The sequence below is a fragment of the Bombina bombina genome, chromosome 2 (genome assembly GCF_027579735.1).
Source record: "Bombina bombina isolate aBomBom1 chromosome 2, aBomBom1.pri, whole genome shotgun sequence".
Lineage (NCBI taxonomy): Eukaryota > Metazoa > Chordata > Amphibia > Anura > Bombinatoridae > Bombina > Bombina bombina.
The window spans coordinates 295,171,015-295,187,067 of NC_069500.1; the positions used below are offsets into that span (position 1 = coordinate 295,171,015).

At 42.8% G+C, this 16,053-nt stretch overlaps 1 protein-coding gene across 2 annotated transcripts in view; it reads left to right on the top strand.

Annotated features, from left to right (window-relative positions):
* The window catches only part of SRFBP1 (serum response factor binding protein 1), a 307,243-nt gene that overhangs the window by 264,509 nt on the left and 26,681 nt on the right, over positions 1 to 16,053 (top strand). The window contains exon 7 of one of the 2 annotated variants that reach the window (XM_053701596.1): positions 1,660 to 1,728. The exons of the other annotated variant lie outside the window; for it this stretch is intronic. Coding sequence (XP_053557571.1) covers positions 1,660 to 1,728 — 69 coding nt within the window. The remainder of the gene's footprint in view (positions 1 to 1,659; positions 1,729 to 16,053) is intronic. 2 annotated transcript variants of the gene reach the window in all.

A 16,053-nucleotide genomic window follows, 5' to 3' on the forward strand; every position in this document is an offset into this window, starting at 1 on the left:
TGCTGTGGAATATTTTGTCATAATCTTTATATAATGCTGTAACAATAGAAGTGACAAATCAGCTTGTATGGAGAGCTGAAATCTTGCTAATAACATTTTTTAACATCATAAAGACAAGGATATGTAGGGATGTCCACTGGAGAAATTAGCACAAACGGAAGAGAACATTTGGACTAATTCCATGACAAAAAAAGGGAAGGAGATACATTTTTAAGCTTTTGTCTAAACAAGAAGTATTTCCTTCTTAGCTGATGAGTCCATAGTTTCATAACGTGGTATATATTCCAGCCTATCAGGAGGAGGTCAAGAACCCCCACAGAGCTTTAGCCATTCCCACCTCCTTTCCCTCTTCAATTTGTTCTTGGCCTCTGAGGAGAGAGGTTGAAAATTTCAGAGTTGCTTTACTATCAAGAGTTTTATTATTATTTCATATGATTTTTGGCTCAGACATGACAGTACCCCAAGGTAACTTCACTCCAAGAAGATTTAAGAAGACTGAGTGAAACAGGGGTGAGGATTACCTCTGCTATGCACTTTGCATAACCCTAATGGGCAATCTAAGAGCCATAACTGCTCCCAGGCGTTGCAGGGACCCGTCCCTAGTTTTACCTTGAGGGATTATAGGTATATACGCTGTATCCTCTGCAGTATTGTTACTTGCACTGGTTAGGCTCTCTACTGGATCAGCATCCTGTGAGAGAGATGGGCCTCAGCATGCTGGTAAGACACAGTGGAAGGTTGTTTCAGTCCAGGTAAGTGACTCAGGCACTACACAGCCCAAGAGCTATCCAATAGTAATCTTCTTACAGGTACTAAGTGCAGGAGTGAGCTGCACTTAGTCTTATGGCACAGTCGGGCCGGGCTGCGACTATACAGCTTGCCCGATGCGCTGAGTAAATATAACAGACCCGCTCAGCAGAGTACAGAGAACGGGTCTGTAAAACTGCAGGGTTTTTTTTAAAATTAAAATGGTACATTATGTTTTAGAAAGTTTGGCTAATATAATGTTATATAATTCTGCACTATGTGCAGAATTATATAACATTATTTTTAAGGTTTACTGACACTTTAAGTATTAGTTCTTAGAGGCTACCCCGTGTTTTCCCTGTGATTATACTCCAATTATATACAGCTGCAGCTGAGTAAAAAGTGTAGTCTTAAATATGGGGATCTCACTACTTACTGTTACTAACATTTAAATACCCTTTGATTACTATGCAATAAATTTATTTTTCAGATACAGTAATTTACTCAAAACAATGGTTTGTCCATATGTTCTTAAATTGACAGCAAGTCCTCTCAGTCATTCAGAGTTAATGTAAAAAAAACCTATAGGTTGTATATATAAATGATTCCTTTGGGCAGTATATCTGTGTTTCATCCCATCCATATAATATTAATGTAACCCTATTGTACTTTAACATATCAGTCAATATTCAAATTCAGATAAGTGCAATGGGGCATGCATCTATGAACCAAATCTGCAAACATAGTCATTAAGCAGACACTTTTTGTATTGTATTATTTAGTCTTGTATTACCAGTACCAGATCCGGTTTTCATATTTACAGTTTTCTTATGTGTATGTGTGTTTTATATGTGTATGTGTGTTTTAACATTTTTATTGTATATAAAGTATCTGATTCAAGTTTTTCCTTAGCCCTCCTGTGCTTCAAGAACAAAGCAGAGGCTGCAAACCAGGAATCACGACTGACATTCTCAGGTGCAGGTGTGATAAGTTGCTATACTCTTTGTTTCACTTAAGATTCATGAGTCTACCTAGTAAATGTGAAAGGTAAGCCCTAATGAATCGGGCAGCTTTTACAGTGTCTTACCAGGTTCCTATTTTCCCTATGGTTATCTTAAAGGTACTTTATTTCTCCTACATTGGTGTATCCGGTCTACGGCTTCATCCTTACTTGTGGGATATTCTCAATCCCTACAGGAAGTTGCAAGAGGACACCCACAGCAGAGCTGTCATTCGACCGAAGACAAGCAAGAAAAAAGGAGAAACTATAGGGTGCAGTGGTGACTGTAGTTTAAAAATAAAAAACACCTGCCTTAAAATGACAGGGCGGGCCATGGACTGGATACCCCACAAGAGAAATAAATTTATCAGGTAAGCATAAATTTTGTTTTCTCTTGTAAAGGTGTATCCAGTCCACGGGTTCATATATTAGAGAGAGCACACAGCAGAGCTGTCCATATAGCTCCCCTCAGGCTCCGCCCCCCCAGTCATTCTCTTTGCCGCTCTAACTAGTAGCATCTCCACGGGGGTGGTAAAGAGTATGTGGTGTTTAGTTGTAGTTTTTTATTCTTCTATCAAGAGTTTGTTATTTTAAAATAGTGCCGGCTTGTACTATTTACTCTGCAGCAGAAAGTGAGGAAGATTTCTGCTGAGAGGAGTATGATTTTAGCACCAGTAACTAAAATCAATTGCTGTTTCCCACGCAGGACTGTTGAAACCAGAGAACATCAGTTGGGGGGAACAGTTTGCAGGCTTAACTGCTTCAGGTATGATCAGTCATTTTTCTAACAAGACCAAGTAATGCTAGAAGACTGTCAGCAATCCCCTCTGGGATAGGTAAGCCATTTTTCTTAGACTCTGTATAAAATGATGGCTTATATTAAGGGCTCTATGCTGGTTGACACTATTGTGGGCTAAATCGATTGCTTTTTAGCATGTTTTCACTATAAATAAGGTGTTTTTTCAGACTTTAAAACACTTTAGGGGTTTTATTTTGCGCCTGGCACTTATTTGGACACCTATTCTAGTCAGAAAGGCCCCTCCACTCTGGAATGAAGAGGGAGGAGGCCTCATTTTCAGGCCTCAATTGCACAGTTGTTTTGCTTAGGCAGTTCATGCAGCTTCACGTGGGGAGTCCAGAGGCATCAGAAAAGGCTCCAGGGAGGCTTATTTCCTACTAAAATAATCCCTAAAGAAGGTAAAGGCTCTGTGGCATAGTAATGTAGTGTTTTTAACAGGTTAATTGCTGTTATTAGCTCCGGTTTGGGCATTAAGGGGTTAATTGGTCTGAAAATTTGTGTGCAATCATTTCAAAGCATTAAGACACTGTGGTGAAAAGTTCATTAAAATCGGATGTTTACTTGATGGTTTCTTGATGTTTTAGTAATAAAGTGTGCACTTTTATTATTTAAAGACACAGTAACGTTTTTGTCAAAAATAATTTTTATTGCATTGAAGATCTGTTTAAGTCTGTCATACATGTCTGACCCTTCAGATAACCTATGTTCCTTATGTTCAAAGGCCAAGGTGGTTCCCCCATTAAATTTATGTGTGAAGTGTGCCATAACGTCCAAACAGCTTAAGGACCGTACAATCACGCTTAAAGATATAGCCCAAGATGATTCTTTAGCTGAAGGTAGTGAGGATAGCTCACTATCCTCTCCTTCTGTGTCAACACCAGCTATGCCCGCGCAAGCGATGCCCAGTTCATCTAGCGTGCCAATTGCTATTACTATGCAACAGTTAGCAGCAGTAATGGATAATTCTCTCGTAGCATTTTTATCCAAACTGCCAGCTTTTCCTAGGAAGCGTGATTGCTCAGTTTTAAATACAGAAAATGAGCAAGCAGACGCAGAGGATAATTTATCTGTAGTACCCTCACATCAATCTGACTTGACGGTGAGGGAGGGCCTGTCTGAGGGAGAAATTTCTGACACAGGAAAAGTTTCTCAGCAGGCAGAGCCTGATACCATAGCATTTAAATTTAAGCTTGAACACCTCCGCGCTCTACTTAAGGAGGTCCTAGCTACTCTTGATGATTGTGACCCTTTGGTGGTCCCAGAAAAATTGTGTAAAATGGATAAATTCTTAGAGGTCCCAGTACACACTGATGCGTTTCCTATACCTAATAGGGTGGCGGATATAGTGAATAAGGAGTGGGAGAAGCCAGGTGTACCTTTTGTTCCCCCTCCTATATTTAAGAAAATGTTCCCCATTGTTGACCCCAGAAGGGACGCGTGGCAGACGGTCCCTAAGGTAGAGTGGGCAGTTTCAACGCTAGCTAAGCACACAACTATACCAATAGAAGACAGTTGCGCTTTCAAAGATCCTATGGATAAAAAAATTAGAAGGTTTACTTAAAAAAAGTTTTGTTCAACAAGGTTTTCTTCTTCAACCAATTTCTTGCATTATTCCTGTAACCACTGCAGCTGCTTTTTGGTTTGAGGAATTAGAAAACTCGCTCCAGAAGGAGACTTCTTATGATGAAATCATGGATAGAATTCACGCCCTGAAGTTGGCTAATTCTTTCATTACAGATGCCGCTTTTCAGTTAGCTAAATTAGCGGCGTAAAATTCTGGTTTCGCAATAGTGGCGCGTAGGGTGCTTTGGCTAAAATCGTGGTCGGCGGATGGGTCGTCCAAAACAAAATTGCTTAATATTCCTTTCAAGGGTAAGACCCTATTCGTGCCAGAGTTGAAAGAAATTATTTCAGATATCACTGGGGAAAGGGCTATGACCTCCCACAGGATAAACCTTTCAAAGCTAAAAATAAGTCTAATTTTCGTTCCTTTCGCAATTTCAGGAACGGACCGGCTTCTACCTCTACAGCCACTAGGCAAGAGGGTAACGCACCCCAGCTCAAACCAGCATGGAAACCATTGCAAGGCTGGAACAAGGGTAAACAGGCCAAAAAGCCTGCTGCTGCTACCAAGACCGCATGAAGGGGTAGCCCCCGATCCGGGACCGGATCTAGTAGGGGGCAGACTTTCTCTCTTTGCTCAGGCCTGGGCAAGAGATGTTCCGGACCCCTGGGCACTAGAAATTGTCTCTCAGGGGTATCTTCTAGAATTCAAGGACCTTCCTCCAAGGGGAAGGTTCCACATGTCTTGCTTATCTTTAGACCAGATAAAGAGACAGGCATTCTTACATTGCGTAGAAGACCTTTTAAAAATGGGAGTGATAAACCCAGTTCCAACAGCAGAACAAGGACTGGGATTTTACTCAAACCTGTTTGTAGTTCCCAAAAAGGAAGGAACTTTCAGGCCAATTTTGGATTCAAGATCCTAAACAAATTCCTCAGAGTTCCATCATTTAAAATGGAAACCATTCGGACAATTTTACCAATGATCCAGGAGGGTCAATATATGACTACCGTGGACTTAAAGGATGCGTACCTGCATATTCCTATCCACAAAGATCACCATCAGTTTCTGAGGTTTGCCTTTCTGGACAAGCATTACCAGTTCGTGGCTCTTCCCTTCGGATTGGCCACTGCTCCCAGAATTTTCACAAAGGTGCTAAGGCCAAGGGGCATTGCAGTAACACCTTTCCTAGACGACATTTTAATACAGGCGTCGTCCTTTCACAAAGCAAGGGCTCATACGGACATTGTTCTAGCCTTTCTAAGGTCTCACGGGTGGAAAGTGAACATAGAAAAAAGTTCTCTGTCCCCGTTCACAAGGGTTCCCTTCCTGGGAACAATAATAGACTCGGTAGAAAGGAAAATCTTTCTGACAGAGGTCAGGAAATTAAAACTTTTGAACACTTGTCGAGTTCTTCAATCCATTCCTCAACCCTCCATAGCTCAGTGCATGGAGGTAATAGGACTAACGGTTGCGGCAATGTACGTGGTTCCTTTTGCTCGAATTCATTTAAGACCATTGCAACTGTGCATGCTCAAACAATGGAATGGGGATTATGCAGATTTGTCTCCCCAGATTCAGATGGACCAGCAAACCAGAGACTCACTCCTCTGGTGGTTGTCTCAGGATCACTTGTCTCAGGGAATGAGTTTCCGAAGACCGGAGTGGATCATTGTCATTACCGACGCCAGCCTCTTAGGCTGGGGCGCGGTCTGGAAGTCCCTGAAGGCTCAGGGTCTATGGTCTTGGGAAGAATCTCTTCTCCCGATAAACATTTTGGAATTGAGAGCGATATTCAATGCGCTCCAGGCATGGCCTCAACTAGCGGAGGCCAAATTCATCAGATTTCAGTCGGACAACATGACGACTGTAGGGGGGAACAAAGAGTTCCCTGGCGATGAGGGAGGTATCCAAGATCATCAAATGGGCAGAGGATCACTCCTGCATCTATCAGCAATTCACATCCCAGGAGTGGACAACTGGGAAGCAGATTATCTGAGTCGTCAGACTTTCCATCCGGGGGAGTGGGAACTCCACCCGGAGGTTTTTGCTCAGCTGACCCAGCTATGGGGCATTCCAGATCTGGATCTGATGGCGTCACGTCAGAACTCCAAAGTTACACGTTACGGGTCCAGGTCCAGGGATACCAAGGCGACATTGGTAGATGCCTTAGTAGCGCCTTGGTCATTCAATCTAGCTTATGTCTTTTATTATTTAAAGGCTTTGGTAATTCTGATAGCTCCTGCGTGGCCACGCAGGACTTGGTATGCAGACCTGGTGAATATGTCATCGGTTCCACCATGGAAGCTGCCTTTGAGGCAGGACCTTCTAATTCAAGGTCCATTCGAACATCCAAACCTAGTTTCTTTGCAACTGACTGCTTGGAGATTGAACGCTTATTTCTAGCTAAGCGTGGGTTTTCGGAATCAGTTATAGATAATCTGATCCAGGCTAGAAAGCCTGTCACCAGGAAAATTTACCATAAGATATGGCGGAAATATCTTTGCTGGTGCGAATCCAAGGGTTACTCATGGAGTAAGATTAGGATTCCAAGGATACTATCTTTTCTCCAAGAAGGATTGGAGAAAGGTCTGTCAGCTAGTTCTTTAAAGGGACAGATATCTTCTCTGTCTGTTTTGTTACACAAGCGTCTGGCAGCCATGCCAGATATTCAGGCGTTTGTACAGGCTTTAGTCAGAATCAAGCCTGTCTACAGACCTGTGGCTCCTCCATGGAGTCTAAATGTAGTTCTTTCAGTTCTTCAAGGGGTTCCGTTTGAACCTCTACATTCCATAGCTATTAAGTTACTATCTTGGAAAGTTTTGTTTTTAGTAGCTATTTCTTCTGCTAGAGGAGTTTCTGAAATTGTCTGCTTTGCAGTGTAATTCACCCTATCTGGTGTTTCATACAGATAAGGTCGTTTTACGTACCAAACCTGGTTTTCTTCCAAAAGTGGTTTCCAATAAGAATATCAACCAGGAAATAGTTGTTCCTTCTCTGTGTCCTAATCCAGTTTCTAACAAGGAACGTCTGTTACACAATCTTGATGTGGCTGAAAAGCATCATCCGGTTGGCTTATGAGACTGCTGGAAGGCAGCCTCCTGAACGAATTACAGCTCACTCTACTAGAGCTGTGGCTTCCACATGGGCTTTCAAGAATGAGGCTTCTGTTGAACAGATTTGTAAGGCAGCGACTTGGTCTTCAATGCATACGTTTGCCAAATTTTACAAATTCGAAACTTTTGCTTCTTCGGAGGCTATTTTTGGAAGAAAGGTTTTGCAAGCAGTGGTGCCTTCCGTTTAGGTTACCTGACTTGTTCCCTCCCTTCATCCGTGTCCTAAAGCTTTGGTATTGGTTCCCACAAGTAAGGATGAAGCCGTGGACCGGATACACCAATGTAGGAGAAAACAGAATTTATGTTTACCTGATAAATTTCTTTCTCCTACGGTGTATCCGGTCCACGGCCCGCCCTGGCATTTTGGTCAGGTTTAAATTTATTTTTTGTAAACTACAGTCACCACTGCACCCTATGGTTCTCCTTTTTCTCCTAACCATCGGTCGAATGACTGGGGGGGGCGGAGTCTGAGGGGAGCTATATGGACAGCTCTGCTGTGTGCTCTCTTTGCCACTTCCTGTAGGGATTGAGAATATCCCACAAGTAAGGATGAAGCTGTGGACCGGATACACCGTAGGAGAAAGAAATTTATCAGGTAAACATAAATTCTGTTTTACTTTCTCTATAGCATTTATACATCCTTTTTTTGCTTTCCTTTCTTTGTTTTCAGTGCTCACATCGGCACTCGCCTGGGCCGGTGCACAATCTGGAGGTCTTGAGGAATGCGCAGAGTTTTGTTCCCCCTGGAGGAAAAGTTCCCACTCAACATTCTGGAACAGTGTCTCTTAGAGCTCTTCAAGCCATGGTCCATTCTCAGTCAAGTCCATCTTCATTTCTGATCAGACATCTTTACAGTGGTTGCTTAAATCAACTATCAAGGTGTGACTCACATCTCCCTCATCATGCAATAAATGTCTCTCTCTCGGTTATGAATAGGGAAGGAAAGCTGTTATCTATCAATTTCATATTCAAGGAGTGAACAATTGGGAACCAGACTACGTTAATCTGTTCAGTCAGGAGAATGGGTTCTTCATCAAGACATATTCGACCAGCTTATTCTAAATTGGGTTCTACCATGTATAGATCTAATGATGTACATGCTGAATAAGAGCTTCAAGCATATTGTGCCAGATATAGAGACTCCAACGCTCTATGATAGATGCCTTAGTTTGCCTTTGAATATTCCATTTAACGTTCCTGTTTTCCCAATTTGTTCTTTTTTCAAGAGACATTGCACAAATCAAACAGGATTCAGTTATTCTCATAGCTTTGGCGTGGGCCTGCAGAACTTGGTATGCAGACCTAATTCAGATGTCTTATTTTCCTACATGGCCCCTACCCCTAAGGAAGGACCTCTGTTTCACCCAGATCTCAGTTTGCTAGATTTGACAAACGCTTAAACCTCAAGGTTAAATGCTTAAACCTCAAGATCAGTGGTTTCTCTGACTCGGATATCTATACTTTGCTTCATGCAAAGTAAGCCAGTTTAGCCAATAATTTTTCATATCTGGAAAGCTGTCTTTCTTTGGTGTTCTTCTTTAGAGTTTTTTCTTTTCTTTGAAATCCTTTAAAATTCCCAGAATACTTTAGTTCCTTCAGGATGGAATAGATAAGGGCCTATCGGACAGTTCTCTAGAATGTCAAATATTGAATTAAACTGTTATGTTTCACAAAAAGTTGGCTGTTAAAAGATGTTCAAGCTTTTGTTCAAGCCCTGCTGATAATGTCCTGTTGTTAGACCAATTTCTCCTCATTTGAATTTGAATTTACTTTTCTCTGTTCTGCAAGGTTCTCCTTTTGTGTGGCTTCGATTGCCTAGAGTGTGCCCTCTGTCTGAGAGTTCTCCTTTTGCAATCTGTTCTCTTGCTGGCCGCTGTTTACTTCTCAGCAAGTATTCTTCTTTGTCATCCTAATGATGGATGCATGTTCTTGACTCAGGGTTTTTCTGAATACTGTAGTATTCTTAGTTCTGATGATGTGAGGACTCCATCTTCAGTTGTCTTTCGGTGCTTTTGCACAATGCTGGGAGAGAGATTTCTCTGTTTCGAGGCCCGATCCTAAACCTCTGGTTTCTGCTTTGTCTTGGCAAAGTCTCCCCTTGTCTGTCAGGGCCCATTTGGGTCTTTGTGAGCTGGACTCGCTATGGGGGTTTTCCTTTTATGGATTTTGTGGTGACCTTTCGGTTCCCCTTTGATTCTTCCTTGTCTTATCCCTTGGGGGGTTTAGGCTGGTGTTCCCCGCATTAGTGAGGGGTGATTGGTGTGGGACTGTGTCTCCTGGAGGACTGAGTTGAGTCCGATTTTGCGGTCTCTATCAAGACTTCTGGACTATCTGCGGGTCAGTGCCCTTGGGGCCTTTCCTTTTCAAAGTTTTCTCGGCTTCGGACGAAGCGGGGTTTTTGTTAGGTAGTGGTTTCTGGCTTGGTGCCCTCAGAATGGGCTGCCTATTGTACCCTCCCATTTTGGCATTCAGTGTCCTCTTTAGCTTGGGTATTGTTTTCCCAAAAGTAATGAATGCAGCTGTGGACTCTTTCCAATTAGGAAGAAAAACTTAAATTATGCTTACCTGATAATTTACTTTTCTTCCATTGGAAAGAGTCCACATGTCCCCACCCTTTTTCTACGTGGGGCGTCTTTTTATTCTTCTGGCACATTTTTTCACCCTGATAATTTCATCTACTGTTCCTTGTTCCTCGGCAGAATGACTGGGGGATGAGGGAAGTGGGAGGAGTATTTAAGCCTTTGGCTGGGTTGTCTTTGCCTCCTCCTGGTGGCCAGGTTCTTATTTTCCCAAAAGTAATGAATTCAGCTGTGGACTCTTTCCAACGGAAGAAAAGGAAATGATCAGGTAAGCATACTTTATGTTATTGTCTCTTTTTTTAATGAATATCAGATAAACATTTTTTATGGATTTCTAAAATTTATTGTGATTTGTCCACATCCATGGAGCTCAAGGATTAAATTATAATGTACTTAATTGAATTATTGTTTAATCGCATAAGGTGGTGAGAGCCCACAGGCCATCATGTGGGAGTAAACTCCAATTCACTAAAATGAGACAAGCTGCATTCTGGTAAATATGACAACACATTCGTTTTTTTTCTCCTTAGTCTGCATTCGCTACGTGCCCTCAGCCGTTTCACTTTTAACATTAAAATATTCACTGTGTTTTTCCTGTTTTTGTATTGTTTTTAAATCAGGGTTTTTACAAGGTGCTTATTTCCAAGACTGGGTTTTTACAAGGTGTTCATTTCACAAACTACCTTCCTTTTGTCCATTGTCTGTGTTAAATTTTTTTATTTTTTTTACTCTTGCTGAACCTTTTACTTTTTGTCAATGGAGCAAACTGGAACGTTCACCCCTATTTCCTTACACACTGACCTTTTAGAGTGGAGATCCTCAGACCACTTGTCTAATAAGTGTGTCTAATAAGTGTGTGCTTTGCAAATTTGTTTTGGTATGCGCTTCAGCGTAACTCTGCAATGCTTGTATGGATCACATTACTAATTCTAAACCGGTTCCACATGTAATTCCCCTTCAAGGGCACTGTCCTTCAATAAGTCTGGGACGTCAGTTCGATTTCTCTCCCTGATTTAAAGAATATCTACTCTCTACAATTTCTGAGGTTTTGGCTTCTATGCCTACCCAGTTAAATGAAAACGTATGCCTACAGAGGGTAATTTTACTGAGGCCTTGAGTCCCTCTAGTGTCTCTCATAAGAGCAACCTAATAAATCGGATATGGATTATTCTGAAGTGAGATACCATCTGTTAGGATCCTTTATTGGATCAGGAATCAGAGAGTACATCTTTTTTTTTTTTTTTTAGAATGGAACATTAGCACTTTTTATTACATGAGGTTTTACTTACTCTTGGTGTTCAAGAGCAACAACTGCCTGAGGAAGAGTCAGTTAAACAACCAGATCCCTTTTTTAAGCTTCAATCTACATCCGCAAATGTTTTCCATGTTCCAGAAGCAATTTCTGAGCTCATTTCTAAGGAATGAAGCAAACAGAACATTTCCTTTTGTACCTTCCATTAAGTTAAAGAAGGTGTTCCTTGTCACTACTGCAAATGTGGAACTATGGGGAAGTATTCCCAAAGTAGACAAGGTTATTTCCACTTTAGCAAAGCAAACTACTGTTTTATTAGAGCAGTGTTTCGAATCTCTAGTCGTCTGGACCTTTAACAGGCTAGATATTCATTTATCTTAACTAGAGCATAGGTGAAATAATCAGCTAATGGGTAAGCTTATTATTTCACCTGTACTCTAGTTAAAATATAATGAATATGGGGGCATGTCCATGCAGCGTACTGGATAGGACGCATATTCTGAGTGCTCCAGAGAAATCTTTGATAATCCGCCGATTATTAACTCTCAGCAGCAATATTAAGCATTCATTTTATAAGGGAGTCGCAGTCCTGCTAATTGTGACCCCATTTGTTATTTTCCCGGCTGTTGTAAGATATTGGGACCTCAGATTGGAACATTAAGGCCTAAGGCGGCGGCCTACTACTAGGTATCCACCTCCCCCCCGGAAAGATCCGGGTCATCAGTGCCGTCAGGAATACTGACTTACTGAATCTCTTCAAAACCTCACTAAGAAGTCCTCAAGCTAATCTACTGTTCTCCACTACCAAGCAGCATTAATTTTCTTGCAACGAGGAATAGAAAACTTTATTCAGCGACACTTGACAAGCATGGCGGAAGAGAGCTGCCTGTCGCAACTTGAAGATTTCTTTACAAAATTTGATAGCCTCATGCACAGGTTAATTGAGAGAGCTCCGTATGATTATTTGCTGAAGTGTCTAAACTTGGAGGAAGAGACCGCAGCACACACGATAGACCCACTAGTGGTAAAAACCCTGCAACGAGCATACTGGTGCTAACTACAAACCCAGGCCTAGGGTGCCGCACAGCTCAATGATTAATCAACCACCCTCCAATACATACAAAAGCTCTCACAGCAAAGAGCTGCAATCACGGCCGCAAAAGAACCGGCCATCGGTAGTGGGGATGAACGCAGAGCTGTCAGAAATGCCTATAATAGCTCAGGGAGAACCTAATATGTGGAGCGTAAAAACAAGGAACCGCATACTAGAATATAACTGGGCCATTCAGCAGACAACACCGGCACAAGCTGTCTTAATGCAAAGGTCCCGAGGGGCCCACCCGAAAAAGCAATACCAAATGCCGGACAAGCCTCTTACCTGCAAACCTTAAAGGCACAGTAACGTTTTTGTTTAATTGCTGTTTCACATTTATTAAAGTGTTTTCCAAGCTTGCTTGTCTCATTACTAGTTTGTTAAACATGTCTGACATAGAGGAAACTCCTTGTTCAATATGTTTGGAAGCCATTGTGGAACCCCCTCTTAGAATGTGTACCAAATGTACTGACATTTCTATAAACTATAAAGACCATATTATGGCGCTTAAAGATCTATCTCCAGAGGATTCTCTGACTGAAAAAAGGGAGATTATGCCATCTAGCTCTCCCCATGTGTCAGAACCTATAACTCCCGCTCAAGTGACGCCAAGTACATCTAGCGCGTCTAATTCTTTTACCTTACTGGACATGGTGGCAGTTATGAATGCTACCCTCTCAGAGGTATTGTAATTTTCGTTCCTTTCGAAACTTCAAGAGTGGCGCAGCTTCAGCTTCCTCTAATGCAAAACAAGAGGGAAATTTTGCCCAGTCCAAACCAGTCTGGAGACCGAACCAGGCTTGGAACAAGGGGAAGCAGGCCAAAAAAACCTGCTGCTGCCTCTAAGACAGCATGAAGGAGTAGCCCCCGATCCGGGACCGGATCTAGTGGGGGGCAGACTTTCTCTCTTCGTTCAGGCTTGGGCAAGAGACGTCCAGGATCCCTGGGCACTAGAGATTGTTTCCCAGGGATATCTTCTGGAATTCAAAGGTTCATCTCCAAAGGGGAGATTTCACCTCTCACAACTATCTGCAAACCAGGTAAAGAGAGAGGCTTTCTTACGTTGCGTTCAAGACCTACTGGTTATGGGAATGATCCACCCAGTTCCAAGGGAGGAACGGGGGCAGGGTTTCTATTCAAACCTGTTTATAGTTCCCAAAAAAGAGGGAAGGTTCAGACCAATATTGGATCTCAAGATCCTAAACAAATTTCTCAGGGTCCCATCTTTCAAGATGGAGACAATCCGAACCATCCTCCCTATGATCCAGGAGGGTCAATATATGACTACTGTGGACTTAAAGGATGCTTATCTCCACATTCCGATTCACAGAGATCATCATCAGTTCCTCAGGTTCGCCTTCCTAGACAGGCATTACCAGTTTGTGGCTCTTCCCTTCGGATTACCCACGGCGCCAAGAATCTTTACGATGGTTCTAGGGTCTCTACTGGCGGTTCTAAGGCCGCGGGGCATAGCGGTGGCTCCTTACCTAGACGACATCCTGATCCAGGCATCGACTTTTCAAATCGCCAAGTCCCATACGGACATTGTTCTGGCCTTTCTGAGGTCTCACAGGTGGAAGGTGAACAGAGAAAAGAGTTCACTCTAACAAGAGTTTCCTTCCTAGGAACTCTGATTCAGTAGAAATGAAAATTTTTCTGACAGAGGTCAGGATATCAAAGCTTCTAACTTCTTGTCGTGCTCTTCATTCCACTTCTCGGCTGTCAGTGGCTCTGTGTATGGAAATGATCGACCTGATGGTAGAGGCAATGGACATAGTTCCGTTTGCCCACCTACATCTCAGACCACTGCAACTTTGCATGCTCAATCAGTGGGATGGGGACTACACAGATTTGTCTCCTCTGTTAAATCTGGATCAAGAGACCAGGGATTCTCTTCTCTGGTGGTTATCTCGGGTCCATCTGTCCAGGGGAATGAGTTTCCGCAGGCCAGAGTGGACTATAGTGACGACAGATGCCAGCCTTCTGGGCTGGGGCGCAGTCTGGAATTCCCTGAAGGCTCAGGGTTTGTGGACTCAGGAGGAGGCCCTCCTTCCGATAAACATTCTGGAGCTAAGAGCGATATTCAATGCTCTTCAGGCTTGGCCTCAACTAGCTGCGGTCAGATTCATCAGATTTCAGTCAGACAACATCACGACTGTAGCCTATATCAACCATCAGGGGGGAACAAGGAGTCCCCTGGCAATGATGGAGGTTTCCAAGATAATTCTTTGGGCAGAGGTTCACTCTTGCCATCTCTCAGCTATCCATATCCCAGGAGTAGAGAACTGGGAGGTGGACTTTTTAAGTCGGCAGACTTTTCATCCGGGGGAGTGGGAGCTCCATCCGGAGGTATTTGCCCAGCTGATTCAACTATGGGGCAAACCAGAACTGGATCTGATGGCGTCTCGTCAGAACGCCAAGCTTCCTCGTTAAGGGTCCAGGTCAAGGGATCCCCAGGCAACGCTGATAGATGCTCTAGCAGTGCCCTGGTCCTTCAGCCTGGTTTATGTGTTTCCACCATTTCCTCTCCTCGCTCGTCTGATTGCCAAGATCAAGCAGGAGAGAGCTTCGGTGATTTTGATAGCACCTGCATGGCCACGCAGGACTTGGTATGCAGATCTGGTGGACATGTCATCCTTTCCACCATGGACTCTGCCGCTGAGGCAGGACCTTCTACTCCAAGGTCCATTCAAACATCCAAATCTAATTTCTCTGCGTCTGACTGCTTGGAGATTGAACGCTTGATTTTATCAAAACGTGGTTTCTCCGAGACTGTCATTGATACCTTGATTCAGGCTCGAAAGCCTGTCACCAGGAAAATCTATCATAAGATATGGTGTAAATATCTTCATTGGTGTGAATCCATGGGTTACTCGTGGAGTAAGGTCAGGATTCCTAGGATATTATCTTTTCTCCAAGAAGGATTGGAAAAGGGATTATTGGCTAGTTCCTTAAAGGGACAGATTTCGGCTCTGTCTATTTTGCACAAGCGTCTGGCTGTTGTTCCAGACGTTAAGGTGTTTTGTCAGGCTTTGGTTAGAATCAGACCTGTGTTTAAGCCTGTTGCTCCGCCATGGAGTTTAAATTTAGTTCTTAAAGTTCTTCAAGGGGTTCCGTTTGAACCTTTGCATTCCATAGATATCAAGCTTTTATCTTGGAAAGTTCTGTTCCTAGTAGCTATCTCTTCGGCTCGAAGAGTTTCAGAGTTATCTGCCTTACAGTGTGATTCCCCTTATCTGATCTTCCATGCTGTCAGTGGCAGTTTTGCGTACCAAACCTGGGTTTCTTCCTAAGGTGGTATCTAATAAGAATATCAATCAGGAAATTGTTCCGTCACTGTGTCCTAATCCTTCTTCAAAGAAGGAATGTCTGTTACACAATCTTGACGTGGTTCGTGCTTTAAAGTTTTATTTGCAAGCTACTAAGGATTTTCGTCAAACATCTGCATTGTTTGTTGTCTATTCTGGAAAGAGAAGAGGCCAAAAGGCTTCGGCAACTTCTCTTTCTTTTTGGCTGAGAAGCATAATCCGTTTAGCTTATGAGACTGCTGGCCAGCAGCCTCCTGAAAGAATTACAGCTCATTCTACTAGAGCGGTAACTTCCACATGGGCTTTTAAACATGAGGCCTCTGTTGAACAGATTTGTAAGGCGGCGACTTAGTCTTCGCTTCATACTTTTTCTAATTTCTACAAATTTGATACTTTTGTTTCCTCGGAGGCTATTTTTGGGAGAAAGGTCTTACAGGCAGTGGTGCCTTCCGTTTAAGTTCCTGCCTTGTACCTTCCTTCATCAGTGTCCTAAAGCTTTGGTATTGGTATCCCACAAGTAATGGATGAACCCGTGGACTATACACCTTACAAGAGAAAAGAAAATTTATGCTTACCTGATAAATTTCTTTCTCTT